This window comes from Nicotiana tabacum, chromosome 17, assembly GCF_000715075.1.
Source record: "Nicotiana tabacum cultivar K326 chromosome 17, ASM71507v2, whole genome shotgun sequence".
In the NCBI taxonomy this organism is placed as follows: Eukaryota; Viridiplantae; Streptophyta; class Magnoliopsida; order Solanales; family Solanaceae; genus Nicotiana; species Nicotiana tabacum.
The window spans coordinates 76,319,554-76,335,793 of NC_134096.1; the positions used below are offsets into that span (position 1 = coordinate 76,319,554).

General features: G+C 40.7%; 1 protein-coding gene across 1 annotated transcript; it reads right to left on the bottom strand.

Annotated features, from left to right (window-relative positions):
- Positions 1–3,161: 3,161 nt before the first annotated feature.
- Positions 3,162–3,927, bottom strand: LOC142171936 (uncharacterized). Its single transcript, XM_075235661.1, has 2 exons — positions 3,579–3,927; positions 3,162–3,469 (listed from the first exon to the last, which is right to left on the bottom strand). Exons 1-2 carry the CDS (start codon positions 3,925–3,927, stop codon positions 3,162–3,164), a joined length of 657 nt encoding a protein of 218 aa, XP_075091762.1.
- Between the last annotated feature and the right edge of the window lie 12,313 nt (positions 3,928–16,240).

The following is a 16,240-nucleotide window of genomic DNA, read 5'->3' on the forward strand; positions in this document are numbered from 1 at the left end:
AAAGGAATAACAAAAATCTACTCTAAAAAGTGTTTGGTTCAAAATATTACTACCATGGTAAAGAACCAAATAAGAAATCCATAGAAGTAAATATGAAGAAGTTATCCTAAAAGAAAATAAAAAAATATTTTTGGGATTTTTATTTTTGTATGTTTTTTTTAATAGGCAAGCAAATTTAACAGCGCTATTTACAGTACCCCCACCCCCACACTTAACTAGTGGCATGTCCCCATGTCTCAAAATTAAAATTCAAAGGTGAAAGAAAACTCCCCTAATTGGGCCAATCCGTGTCGGAGACAGTGCCGGGGTCCAGGTGACAAGCCCGACCAAGTTCGCGCAGCCATGCCCTGATCTTTCTCTCGGACTTGGAATTTTGCCTAGAAAGTGACTCCACTCGAGTCCCCAAAGAATCCATAGAAGTGCTCATCCCCGCCATCTCCTGTTCTAAGGCAACCATTCTTGTTTCCCACATACTGCCGGAAGGTTCTCCGATACCCTGCTCATGCAGGGTAGTAGCATCAATATCTTACCCATGCACCTCCCTTTCTTCTTTGGGTGCATCAGACTCCTCACTCTCAACCTCAACAACCACATCAGATTCCTTCCTAATGACAACTTTATCAGCTCAAAATTTCTTCTCTCTCTTGACCTTGCCGTCCGTAGCCTTGTTTTCTGGTTCCCGTGCCTCACGGCAGAACCGAGTGACTAACGATGGAAAAAACCCATACCTCTTCACTGGACAACAAATTGTCATTTCATCTTGAATGACCTTAGCCACATCGAAGTCGTAGCCATTGACAAAGCACCAGATCAGAGCAACCCGGGGACTATTCACTGAGTTGTGTTGCCGGAAGGCATCAGGCATTTATTAATGATGTATAACCAACACTTCCCTTCAAAAGTGAGTGCAACACAATGAAATTTGTGGTTCCTGATTAACCAGACCACCTCCTTCCCGGACACACAGGTGGTCTTACAGAACATAGTCCACGGGTATGGTAGCTTGCTGTGCACCAAAAAGTAATTGGTTGTATAAAGGTGGTTCACATACTTCGATAAATGGTAGGCCCTTTGGATAGCTTCTTTGGAAAAGCCCACCTGCTTCTTTTAGACTGTACACATATTGTCCTCATGTTTATAGCAATTCACGTAGAATTCCCTAACGATAGTCAAATTGGCCTCGTCAGGTTCTTCAAAGAACACCCACATTCCTCGCCGGACCAATTTCTGATGAACCCTTTAACACTAATTGATGAGAGACTCGATGTCGGTTCCCTTTTCAGGTATTGGATTTTTGTCCGCATTTCTATTAAACTAGTCTTGGGCCTCCCAGGAGACAAACTTGTTTTGATCATATGGGCAAGAGGATGCAGAAGCACGCGGCCTGAAACAACCCAACAAATATCAGCAATAAGACCACTCTTCGGACCAAGAAGGGCTACTCAAACATACACTCTCCTTGGCATGTGAAAGATCCATCCCCCAGTCATTAGAGTATACCCCCATTATTAGTTCACCCAAATAAAGTACATGGAGTTTTATTAGGAGGACAACAAATTCTAGAAAATACCGCATAACCTCATTGTGGCATTTACACAAATACCTGACTTGAAAGGCTGAACCTATTCTACGTAAATTAGTTGTAGTCCTATGTGGACTATATACACAACAAGTCAATTACATAGCAGCAATATCCTCAACATCAATGGTGAAAACCAGTCTTTAAATCCAAAGAAAAAAGAAAATAACGGAAAAGAATATGAAAAAGTTACATACTTGAGGGTTCAATTGATGGAGACACACTTGGGGGGGGAGGGAGTGAGGGAGTGGGGGTGCTGTGCATGTTTGATGCACGCGAGAGAAAGCGGGGGGAAATTGGAATGGGTTAGGGTTGGGCTTGGTGAGAGAGTAGAGAAAAAGGGGAAAGATTAGAAGGGGGGGGGGGGGGGGGACTGAAATCTGGGTTATAAGAAAAGGGGTTTAGATACTTACCTGGTATGCGGTCGGGTCAACACGTACACGGTCGTGCACACATACTAGAAGTCTGTGAGAGTTGCGCGGCTTGATGCGTGTTCAACACCCCTCGTGCACGGCCGCACACCTTCAGACTTGCTGACGCCGTATTCTGCGCGATCAAATGTGCAGTACACCCCTCCAGGTGCGCGGTCACGCACCTATACACACACAAATTTCCTTTTGAAGGCCTCAATTCTGCCATTCCACAATCTATACTTTCCTGCAACCACCAAATCATAATATACACCAAATTTTACCTTGTCTAAGCTACAACAAAAACTATAAAAAAAACTAGTCGTCAGCTTGACTCAACCGTGCATCCTCAATTGATTATGATGCTCGAGGATTTCTGAGAAAATCCTCTTGCAAGATATGGTTTTAACCTGTGCCAATTCACCTTGAAACTCTCTGTTCCTTCCATGTTCTGGACCTTAATCGCTCAATATGGTGATACATGTTTCACCACATACAATCCCGTCTATCTAGACTTAAATTTTTCGGGGAACAATCTGAGTCTACTACGGTATAGCAAGACCTTTTCTCCTTCATAAAATTCTTTCGATTTAATCAGACGGTCATGACATTTCTTCATTTTTTCCTTGAAAATTCGCGCATTCACATATGCATCCAATCTGAATTCCTCCAGCTCATACATTTGTGACATTCTGTGTTCACATGCACGACTAAGATCAAGATTAATCAATTTAATTGCCTAATAAGCCTTATATTCTATCTTCACAGGTAACTGACATGACTTTCGATATACCAACTTGAATGGTGAAGTCCCTATAGTTATTTCGAACGTTGTTCTATATGCCCATATAGCTTTATCTAACTTTATTGACCAATCTTTTCTGGAAGCACTATCCATTTTTTCTAAAATCTTTTTGAGTTCACGGTTAGATACTTCTACTTTGAGCATGATATGAGGTTCCTATTTTATGAGTTACCCCATATTTAGACAGCAGTGTGGCAAACTGTTTATTGACAAAATATGACCTATTATCACAGATGATGACTCGAGGAGTTCCAAAACGGGTGAAAATATTCTTTCGAAGAAATTCACATACTACCCGAGCATCGCTTATCCTATTGGGGATTGCCTCGACCCACTTGGAGACGTATTCAACGACCACTTTGATATACTAATAGGAATGGGACGATGGGAAGGGACCCATATAGTCGATGCCCCAGACATCAAACACTTCACATGCTAAAATGGAATTCAGGGGCATCTCGTCCCTCTTACTACTGTTACCTATCTGTTGGCACTTATCACATGTAGCCACACGGGATCTTGCGTCCTTGTACAAGGATGACCAGTAAAAACCAGCTTCCATGACCTTCGCTGCTGTCCTATTTCCTCCATAATGTTCTCCATCTGCTCCATCATGACAATGGGATAATATACTTCCCATTTTCTCTTCTGGTACACATATCCGAATCATGCCACCTGCACACAATTTAAACAAAAAAGGGTCATTCCAGAAGTAGCTTTTTACCTCGCTTCGCAACTTTCACTTCTTATCAGAGGTCAAGTCATGTGGTAGCCATCCACCAACACAAATAGTTAGCTATGTCAGCATACCATGACGGTCTATCAAAGATCGCTGCAATGTAAAAAATTTGCTCATCCGGGAACTCTTCACGAATGTCCACTATTTTAGCAGGTGGTTTCTCCAATCGCGATAGATGGTATGCCACTTGGTTTTTCTTGCCCTTTCTGTCTTTGATTTCAAGATTAAACTCTTGCAGCAATAGTACCCACCTCATCAGACGTGGTTTTGACTCTTTCTTGCTCATCATATATTTCAGTACCGAGTGATCAGTATGCACTATCACCTTGCTCTCTACTAGATAAGATCCGAACTTGTCGAAAGCAAAGACCACTGCAAAGAACTCCTTCTCCATGGTAGTATAGTTAACCTGAGCATCATTCAAATTCTGACTTGCATAGTAGATAGGTCTGAATATTTTATCTCTTCTCTATCCTAACACTTCTCCCACTGCCACATCACTAGCGTCGCACATGATCTCAAAGGGTTCGCTCCAGTCGGGAGTTACCATTATGGGGGCACTCACTAGCTTTTCCTTGATCAACTCGAATGCTCTAAGGCACTCTACATGAAACACAAACTTCACATCCTTGGCAAGTAATGTTGTTAAGGGCTTGGTGATGCTGGAGAAATTCTTGATAAACCTTCTATAAAACCCCACATGCCCTAGAAAGCTTCTAATACTCTTTACTGAAGTTGGTGGTGGGAGCTTAGAAATCACATCTACCTTGTCTATGTTGACCTCGATGCCTTCAGCTATGACTTTGTGGCCCAAAACTATCCCCTCCTTGACCATGAAGTGACACTTTTGCTAGTTGAGTACTAGGTGGGTGTCTTCACATCGTTTCAGTACAAGTTCTAGATTCCTCAAACAATCTTTGAAGTCATCCCCACTGAGAGTAAAATCATCCATGAACACCTCCAGACACTTCCCATTCAAATCTGAAAAGATTGACATCATGCACCTCTGAAAAGTAGCTAGTGCATTGCAAAGTCCAAAAGGCATTCTCCAATATGCAAAGATTCCAAAAGGGCCGATAAATGTGGTTTTCTCAACATCATTGGGAGCAATGGATATTTGATTGTACCCTGAATAACCATCTAAAAGCAGTAACATCCGTGCCCTGTCACCTTCTCCAACACCTAATCAATGAAGGGAAGAGGGAAGTGATCCTTCCCCGTTGCATCATTTAGCCTTCGGTAGTCTATGCACATCCTCCAACTACTGACAGTTCTCGTAAGAATTAGTTCGTTGTCCTCGTTTTTCACCACCGTTATGCCCCATTTTTCGGCACAACCTGTACGAGGTTGATCCATTGGCTGTCGGAGATGGAAAATATTATACCAGCATCCAGCATTTTCAGTATCTCTTTTTGTATCACCTCCTTTAGGTTTATATTAAATTTGCGTTGGGGCTGCACTACCAGTTTGATCCCTTCTTCCAACAAGATCTTGTGCATGCATATTGCGAGGTTAATTCCCTGAATATCAGCTATGCTCCAACCGATTTCTTTTTTATGCTTGCGCAACAATTCCACCAGCATGTGTTCCTGTTTACCTATCACATCAGCAGAAAGAATCACAGGAAAATTGTTAGTCTCCAAAAGCATATTTTAAATGTGTTGGGTGTACTTTCAATTCCAGCTTTGGTTTGAGTTTTTCCTTCTCAAATTCATCTTCATCTACCACTTGGTTTACATATTCCAATGACTCAGCTTCTTTCTTGATTTCAGGGTCTTGATCCTGCTGTGCTCGATTGAGTAATGCATTTTTCCAATGAATCACCTACCAGCTTGTCCAGTTTGTGTTGTTAAGCTAACTCTCCTACCACATCTAGTTTGAAACATGCATAAGCAAATGCCTCATCACATGGGTATTTCATCATTCTCTTCATTTGAAATACCACTTTTTCATTTTCCACTTGTAGCGTGAGTTGACCCTCATATATGCCAAGAATAGTATGGCAAGTGTAAAGGAATGGTCTTCCCAAGATTAGAGGTACCTTCTTATTCACTTCCATGTCTACTACAATGAAGTGTACCGGGAAGACAAACTTGTCCACCCTTACTAGAATATCCTCAATTATGCCATCTGGTATGATAATGGTCTGATTAGCCAGTTGTAGAGATACTGACAGATATTTGATCACTCCTAGTTCTCTTTCCAATTTATTGAAAACTGACAATAGCATCGAGTTAATGGATGCACCTGAGTCACACAAAGCCTTGATGAAATTTTAACTCCCTAACGAGCAGGGTATAGTAAAACTACCAGGATCCCCATACTTTTGAGGAATTTTATTCTGTAGGATGGCACTGCAATGTGCATTGAGTTTGACCACTGTAGTTTCATAGCTTCCTTTTACTTGAAAGGATTTCCTCCAGAAATTTAGCATAGGTGGGCATCTGGGTGAGCACCTTGGAACCGGAATCTGACGGTCCCAATAGGTTCGTATGATGATTTTGGACTTGGGCGTGTGTTCGGATCGGGTCTCGGATGACCCGGGAGCATTTCAATGCTTAATATTAAAGGTTGGTGCATTGGAGAATTTCCAAGTTCTTTAAGTTTGGTTTGGAGTAGACTTTGGTGTTATTGAGGTCCGTTTGGGATTCTGAGCCTGGGAGTAGTTCCATATGGTGATTAATGACTTGCACACAAAATTTAGCATAATGCCAAGTTGATTTGATATGAATCGGACGCGCGAAAGTGTTTTCAGAAGTTTTTGAGTTTTATGATTTAATTCATGCATTTTGGAGTCCGATTCGTGATTCTAGATATTATTTCAGTGTTTCGATCATGCGAATAAGTTTGTATGATATTTTTTGACTTATATGGACGTTTGGTGAGAAGCCCCGAGGGCTCGGGTGAGTTTCAGACGCGTTCGGAGCGGTGGAAGGACTTTAGTTTTTCTGGTTTTTTGTTGATGCCTCAGGTATCGCAAATGCAAAGTTTTGTTCGCATTTGCGAGGAACCTTTCACATTTGTGAAAATGGGAAGGCACTGAGGATTTTGCATTTGCGAAGATCCTGCTGCTTTTGCGAACCTTCCACTCTTCGCATTTGCGAAGATTTGGTCGCATTTGCAACCATATCAGAGATGGACGACCTTCATATTTGCGTGGTTTTGTCGCATTTGCGGCCTTCGTATTTGTAAACAAGATGTCGTAAATGCGACTGGTGCTAGAGCTTTTATTACGGGACTTAGCTTTATTTCCCTCATTTCCCACTTGGTGTTAGGCGATTTTGAGAGTATTTTATGGAGGGATTTCTTCAACATCAAGAGGTAAGTGATCCCTACCAATTCCTTGGCTAAATACGTGAATCATAGGTAGATTTACAATGGAAAAATGGTGAAATTAATGGGATTTGTGAAAAACCTAGGGTTTTGGTAAAAATAAAATTTGACCACGAAATTGGTCATGGAATTAAGTAAAAATTATATATGGCTAATATTTATCTTAGAAAATTTCCGGAATCCGGGCACGTGGGCCCGGGGCGAGTTTTTAGAATCTTTCAATTTGGGTTAGGTAATTACTCTAATAGCTAGATTATGAACTTTTGAGTATATCTTGATTAAATTATACAATATTTGACTACTTTAGGATTTTTCTACATAGATTTGGGGCTTTTAGAGCGGATTAGTGGACCGGAAGTGAGCTTGGAAACAAGGTAAGTTTCTTGCCTAACCTTGTAAGAGGGAACTCATCCCCTTAGGTGTATCTTTTGGTTTATTACTTGTGTGGGGAGCTACGTATGCACTAGGTGACGAGAGTCCTTGCGTAGCTATATTCCACGAGATGTCCAGGTAGACTTAGATCCACATCATTCCTTTAATTGTACTGTTGTGTTTATGATACGTATTAATTGTCTTGAATAGAGCTGAGACTAGGGATTTTAAAGTTGCAATTATCGACTTAGCCTTCTTATTTTGGAAAATTGAGGAATACTTAATATCTATAAAAAATCCATGTCCTCTCGCATCCAAGTACTTCCGTGAGCGAGGTAAACTTCTCTACTCTAATGGGATCGGGATGTTCGCCTCGGCAGTATGGTAACACCACTCTAATGGGATCAGGTCATTCGCCTAGGCAGTATGATGGTAACACGACTCTTATGGGATCGGGCCGTTTGCCTCGACAATACTGAGTACCACTATTCTTATGGGATCGGGCCGTTCACCTCAGAAATGTCGTGATAAATAATTGAAACGGGTTCCAGTTTGGATATAATTAAGTTAGGGTCTTCATGTCCAGTTATGAGATATTGGTGATGTGTTACGAATTCCTGTTGTATTTATTGTAGTTTCTTTTATTTGTCTCATTGATACTTGCTGTATGTTCACCATGTCTACTTTATACACTTTCATTATTATTATTAACCTCTAGTTAGTGTCAAGTCGATCCCTCATCTTTACTTCTTCGAGGTTAGACTAGATACTTACTGGGTATACGTTGTTCTTCGTACTTACGCTATACTTCTGCACTGATGTGCTGGTACTGAGATAGGTTCCACCTGTGGTCACCTGAGCGCGTATACGGTCATTACGGAGACCTAGGGGTGAGCTTCTTGCCTTGCTATGATCCGCAGCACCGAAGTCTCCTTCCATCTTCTTTACTATTCCTCTTTATTACTTCCGGACATTAGTTTTTAGTAGTTTTGTATATTTTCTAGATTGCTCATGTACTTTTAACGCCGAGTTTTGGGGATTTGTAACACTTATGTACTGTTGTACTTGTCATTTTGATCACCGTAGACTATATACTTATTATGCTGATATTTTTTTTAGAAGGACTTGTCATAGTTGCATGGAATTCAGTGTAGTAAAAAAATGTTAAAAAGAGACAAATAAATAGTAGCTTCACTTATGAGCTTGCCTAACGGCGGAGTTAGGTGCAGTCTCGACCTAGTATGGAATTGGGTCGTGAAATGAGAGACACTGCCTTGATCGTCTCTTTTGGATTCTTCTTAGTGTCGGAAGGAAGAGTCCTTGGAGCCCTTTCTGATAATAATGATGCAATCTGCCCCATTTGTCTTTCTAAATTCTGGATGGCCGTGCCTTGCTCCCGGATAGCTGTTCCCTGAATCTCAAGGTTCTCATCTGATTTTTTTATGAATGCTTTCATTAAATCCTCTAAACTTGAGTTGTTGGATTGTGGAGGTTGGTACTGTTGACTTTGTTAGTTTTGGAAGCCAGGAGGTCCCTGCACAAGTTCTTTGGGAGTTTGCTGCTGCCATGAGTTCAAGATACCAATTGAAGAACTCCATAAGAAACCCAGATGTCTTTGTCCCATGGAATTGAAATTGTTACCTCCTTGGTAGTTGCCTTTGTTGAAATTCCCCAATGCCTTAACTTCTTCCTCTACAGTGGAGGTTTGACACTCATGAGTCGGTGTCCCATTCCATAGATGTCACATCCCAACTGTGGTTGATATTTCACCTGGGCTATTGTCAATTGCTTGATGTCCTTAGCCATAGCTACAATCTGGGCATGCATTGACCGCGGATCTTCTTCGATCAGCTTGGTCAGTAGACCGTTATTCTGCATCTTCAGATAGTTCATTAAGGAGTGTAACAATCTCTTATGGAGTTTTCTTCATCAGAGGACCTGCAACCGCACTATTCAGCAATATCCTTGATGAAGGAGTTAACCTGTCCCAAAAATCTTGGAGTTGCATCTATTGCTCCATTCCATTATGAGGGCACCTCCGCAACAACTCCTTAAACCTTTCCCATGCCTCAAACATTGTCTCCCCTTCTCTTGACTGATATTGTTAATCTCTTTCCTCATCCTTCCAGTTTTAGCAGTAGGGAAATATTTTTTTAAGAACTTGGTAGTCATCTCTTCCCACATACGAATTGACGTTGTAGGTAAACTCCTCAACCACTGCTTTGCATAATCCTTAAGTGAGAAAGGGAATGCTCTGAGGTAGATGACATCATGTGATGCTCCATTATAGCGGAATGTGTTCATGATTTCATCGAAGTCCATTAGATGGTTATTGGGATATTCATTGGGTTTGCCTTTGAATATGTAGTTGTTCTGAATGGTCTGGATGACTCCTTGCTTGAGTTCAAAGTTGTTAGCATGGGTAGGGGCCCCACACTGGATTGTCGCTGGTTGTAGACTAGTCTAGCATAATCCCTAGAGACCTATCAGGCCTAGGAGCTGCATTTTCAAACTCATCTTCAACGAGGGGTCGGTTAAGATTGAATCTCTGACCCTTTTCAACTGTTTCCTCAGCAATCCTAAGGGCTACTTCAGCTGCTAATCGTGCAGCCTATTATTGACCTCTCTCTGTTGCAGCTATGTCCACTTCCTTTTCGTTGTTTACCCTTGTATTTTGAGTCGAAGTCTGACCCAAAAAGGATCCACTCATTCTTTCTCCCTTCTCAACTGTTGCAGGTGCTTGTCTAATTCCGGATTGTATGGCCCCAATTCCTTGGAGGAGGATTGAGTCATATACCACTGAACTTAACTTGTTGCCTGCACACCGATAAGAAGAGCATAAAAAAATTGTTCTTGAATTAGCACTGAAAACTATTTTAAATACTAGTAATCGCCAATCCCCGGCAACGACGCCAAAATTTGATTAGCGCAAAATTGGTGTATAAACTTAGACTCGCAAGTCAAAGATAGTATAGTTATTAAATCGTCTCCACAGGGATTGGGTTAAATAATGCTCAAAGATATCTTCAGCCTAACACTATTCAGGAAAATAAACGTTTGATTTTGAGTTATTAACTAAGGAAGAGTAATAACTAAGATTCTCAATTGTGAATGAATAATGGAAAGCAACGACTGAATATCAATATGAGGAATAAGGGCTTGACAAGATATGTGATCAGCTATTATTCGGGATAACTCTGGGCTAGTTCACTCTTAAATTCTATTGATTATTTCAATTTTAACAGATGATTAATCTATATTAAGGATTCAAATTCTTCTTCCGAATGAATGAGAGTTCCGTAAAAATAACCTAATGATAAATGATATGAACATATGCATGAATACACTGAATGAATGTTCTTACGAAGAACGTCTCTCGACTATTCCTCTAAATTGGGTCAATTGATAACTCTGCAAACTCTTTTGATTACCTACGAGAGTTGTGAAATTTACCCAAACAAGATGACCCAATGATAATTGCAGTAACACTTTTCTTCCAATTAAAGTGAAATCCCAATTAACTTTGTAATTTAATTCAAAACTCATTCAACAAATTCAAGCAACTAACATAGAGCAAACCCTCGAATAATAATTAATTCACAATATAGTTTCAGCACATATTTCACACTTGTCAATTTTGTTTGAGTCTAAATCAAATATTAATCCTAATGATTGTATTTTTCTTATATATGCGATATTAACATGTCCTAATCTAGCATGCCATAAATAAGTAGACTTAACCACATAAGCAGAAGCTGATGCATTTCTATTGAAAACATAAAAAATATTAAGTACAAAGAGTCCCTAGTTACAATAGTCCTTTCCCACAAACATATTATTTTTGGTCATTATAATCTTATCAGACTCAAATAACACTTTCACTTCGGTTCTTCCCAATAAGGATACAGAGATCAAGTTTCCCCTTATAGTAGGAATATGCAATACATTAACAAGGGTAAAGTTTTTTTCGAAGTGAGTTTTAGGAGAATTTTACCCTTACCCAAGACTTTGGTAGTACTTGAGTCTCCAAGGTAGACCTCTTCTTTATCATCCTCTATAGGAGTATAAGAAGAAAATGCTTCTCCATTTGTACAAATGTGCCGAGTAGCCCAAAGTCTACCACCCATTCTTTTGCATCTGCAATAATATTTACTTGAGAAATGACAGCCGCAATAATATCACCTCCTTCAGCTAAGTTAGACTTAGGAGTGTTAGTTTTTCCTTTGTCATTTCCTGCTTTGTACTTGCACTATGAGGCATGATGACCTGGTTTTCCACAAACAAAACAAGGGCCTTTTATTCTCTTAAGGTTAGGATTTTTAGGCTTGTAACCTTGAGACTTATTCTCATACCTTATGCGGTTAGTGTTGCTACTTTGCACTAAGTCTGTGTAATGCCACCGCCAGGCAAGACAACGGTGATTGATCAATTTAATTACTCATTTTATTACTTTGAAAATCATAAGTATTAATAAGAAAGAAATTTACACTTTTAAATCCACGGGAATGTACAAAATTTGTAGTTTGTAAGAGGAATGAAAAGGCGATGATAATATACAGAACCGTAAGCATCAACTAGTATATCCCAAAACCAGGTGTCACAAGTGCATGAGCATTTACTAATGAATACAATAATAACACAACATCTATCTAGAATGTAAATGGGATAGGATAAAATAAATAGTATGGTGGAGACTCTGTGGACTGCGATGCGTAGTTTGGAATGCAGATCACGTAAAGTCTCTTCAACAGCTGCGCCTACGCGCTAAGATGATCACCAAATATACCTGTCAGATCCAGCACATTTAGTGAAGAAGTGCAACATGAGTAGGTAAATCAACGCGTACCCAGTAAGTAGCTAGCCTAACCCCGGAGAAGTAGTGACGAGGGGTCGACATTGACACTTACTAGTGGTCCACATATCAATATGGCAAATCATAAACAGATAAGAAGTACAACAGTAGTAGTGAGGTAAATTTGTAACTAACGCAATTTTCTAATAATTTCTTTAAACGATATCAATCTCTCATCTCGCATTCTATCTCAACAGCTCAGAAAATATCCAGTGCCAATATCAAATGAATAAGACATACCATATAAAAATGTAAGGCATTAGTGGAAGAAAAGATATCGTGAATATTCGGACTACTAGCAATGTAATACACGATTATGCTAAGGTCGTACGACCAGATTTCAGAAGGAATATAATAATGTCGAGGCGAACGGCCCGATCCCATCATAACATGTATACAGCCGAGGGTCGAGCGACACGGACCATAGATGCATCTATTATACTGCTGAGGCGAATGGCCTGGTCCCATGAGAGTATTGTACATAATTCTGCCAAGGCGTTTGGCCTGCTCCACAAGAAAGGAAAGGAATTATCGAATTACGAGACACAAGCTTACGATACAGTATATGAACACAAGGTGAGTATAACCTTTATCGTTTCTAAAATAACTTGCCAACAACTCAAGGCAATAAGGCTCGGCCTAATATATATGTATATATTTCCAAATCAAATTCAATTAAAATTTCAATAAATTAAGCTAGCAGAATGAGTTCAATTATTTTAAATATTACATGGTAAAGTCCTAAGTCTACCCGGACATAAACATGCTTTAGCTACGTATGAACTTTCGTCACCTCATGCGTACGTAGAACCCACAACTAATAGCACATAGCAATCACATTACCTAGGGGTAGTTTCCCCCTCAGAAGGTTAGACAGGAGATTTAACTCGCTCTGATGTTCCATAACCGGCTCCAACGCCTCTCTAATACCTCAACTCAAAGCCTAACATCCCAAAACTAGTCAAACAACGAGTAAATCAATCAAACTATACTCTAATGCTCACAATTTAACAATTTATAACAATTCCCAACTACGCTCGAAAAGTCAATAAAGTCAACCCTCGGGTCCAAGTGTTCGGATTTCAAATATTTTTGAAGATAAACTTTACCCATAACACCACGAACTCAAATATATAATTTATTCTTAATTCCATGTCCAATTTCGTGGTAAAAATCTAAAAATATCAATTTCTAGGTTTCTCTCAAAATCTCACAATTTCTACTAATTTCTATGTTTAAATTCACATATAATCCATGTATTTCACTAACATTATGTGGGATTTACTTACCTTGAAATGGTTGATGCAAATCTCCCCTTGAAGCTCTCCAAATATCCCCCAAGCCAAGAGAGAATGAAAGAAAATGGGCCAAATCCCGTATAAAAATCAAGTCTGCCCCAGCGCTGCCTCACATCTGCGGCTTCAATCTCGCACCTGCAAGAACCTAGGCCAGGTCTCCAGCCGTATCTGTAGTGCCTATTGCGCATCTGCGCCCCCACTTCTGCACTGCCCCATCCGCAAGTGCGGTTCTGCTTCTGTGGAAAAACGACCACATCTGCGGTCCCAAAACTGCCCAACCACAATCCGCTCCTACATTTGCCTGGCTGCTTCTGCGGCCCTTTATCCGCAGGTGCGATTGTACCAGTGGTCAAGCCGTTCAGCAATACAACAAAGCTCCAAAGTGATTTGCAACTTGTCTGAAACACACTCGAGGCCCTCGGGACCCCGTCCAAACTTACCGACAAGTTCTATAACATAACACGGACCTGATCGACGCCTCAAATCACATCAAACATCATCAAAACTATGAATAAACGATCGAAACCTTTCTTTAAACCTTCAAACTTTCAAACTTCGACGAACGCATCCGATTCATACTTAAACATTCCAGAATGACGCCAAACTTTACGTACAAGTCATGAATCACGACACGAACCTATTCTAAGGCTCAGAATCCCAAGCGGATATCGATAACGCTAAAGTTCACCTCAAACCAAACTTAGGAAATTCTAAAACCTTCAAAATGCCAACTTTCCACAATAAGCGCTGAAATGCTCCCGAGTGACACGATACTCAACCCGAACATAGGCCCAAGTCCGAAATCATCACACAAACCTATTGGAACCTTCAAATACCGATTCTGAGGTCGTTTACTCAAAAGTCAAACCTTAGTCAATTCTTTCAACTTAAAGCTTCCAAAATTAGAATTTTTCATGCGAATCAACTCTAAACTTCCCAAAATTCGATTCCGACCACACACAAGTCGTAATACATGAAGTGAAGCTACTCAAGGCGTCAAACCGTTCTCAAAAAATAAGGAACAAAATACACAAGAATAGATATAGGGAATTGTACTCGACATCTCACTATTGCGGCATGCAACCCACTCCACACATGATACTGTTGCGGCGTGCAACCTCCCAAACAACATACCAGTGGCGGCATGCCACATGATCCACACATAACAATCTATAAGGAAACACCTACCGAGCCAGAATGCTCATACCCACGAAATGCCAGAATATCAACCACAAGCACACCAAGTGCATAATACAATCCCTAGGGAGACGGATAGCGCCATATGCTACAAAACCCAAGCACGACTAAGGTGCTATAAATGACATGCATCTCGAGAGCCATCTCGCTCATATAACACCGCAAACTACATGGGATCACAACACATGTGCGAATAATCAAGCCGTTTTACAACCCACCAGGCACAACATAGTGTTATATGGAGTAGCTGATGACGGGAATAACATTCAACACCTGAAGACTCCTCCGTAAGCAATGCTATTCCAAAGAACGCGTCCGACATGACGTAGAGCACACATTAACATTAGACCCACCAACGGACCTCAGCCGATTCTGAGCATCCATACTGGGCCAATAACCTTTCAAGGATCCACAATGACCCTATTCATGACACACACGGGCAGCTGCCCAATCCGGAACAAACTCCCGCAGTTCACAACCAAAGGAATAGAACGCCTTCCAGTCATAAACTCTCACATTAACGATAGTACCATAATCTCCATGCTTGGTTTCAATATTTAACAATCAAGTGACTAACATGTCACATTTATATAGATTTTCTCGTGGGATGCGCTCCCGTGACCTTCCACACCAGGTAGAAAACTCTGCACCTCCATACAACCAACCATAGTAATGCTGTAAAGCAAATCAAAAATCCGCAAATTAGTACACAAAGTTTCTTACACAGGACACCTTTCTCAGGTGACACTAAAGAAAAAGCCAGCTTAATCTTAATATCTTAATTCTTCCCTGCTCATTCGAGCTTGTGACATTCTTATCAACACTGAACCGCAACCTTGATCCTCAACTTCCAGTTCCCATGCCGCTCACTGCACCTATCAAGCTGCTACATGAGAGTACAAGAATTCATCATAACCCCTGAACTACTAGTACAATAAACAGTTCATTGGCTAGAAAACTTTCACTTAACTCATTTCAGAAGAACCATTGCAACACGCAACTGAATTCCTAAACCGCAGAAAATACAAACCTCAAGTCGTGATCTAAACCGCCATAACTCCCCCGGAATCCATTTACATAACAAGGCCATTTGAAGCAAATACCTCTCAAATCCATCAAGTTATGGTGACTGTCAAGCCCGCACGTACCGCCACAAATCACCTGTATAACATTAACATGCCGAAGGAACTGATCATTGCCTCAATCACGTTGATTCAAACCATTACCAACCGACCCAACCTCCTCAGATTTACTCTTGACCTGCCTTAGAAATAACAATAGCTCCATTAAATAATATAACAAACTCAGTCCGCACTCATCTCGAGTGACCCGAATCACGAGACCACATCGTCACAATACCCATGAACCATCTCATACCCTCCTCAAGCGCACAATATCATCTCCAACTGGTACACCCATTCTGCAAAACCTTCCGTGAATCCGAAGCTATTTCTCCCTTTCCTATAATACTACACCGCAGACCCGATGATAACACAGAACACTCCAAGTCCCTTTCATAATCCACTACAAAAACTCGATCCTTAACCACACAACGGACCCGAAATCTTTAGGCACTGCACTTTAATTCTTGAATCCACTAGGACCGTTGTTGAGAGTCACCTACTCTGACCTGGTCCCGAATATAACCAAACTCC

Coding starts and splice junctions, on each gene's coding strand:
- LOC142171936 (XM_075235661.1), bottom strand. CDS start 3,927: ATGGAGAAGGAGTTCTTTGCAGTGGTCTTTGCTTTCGACAAGTTCGGA. Junction 3,470..3,578: donor TGACATAGCTAACTATTTGT/GTTGGTGGATGG, acceptor AATTGTGTGCAG/GTGGCATGATTCGGATATGT.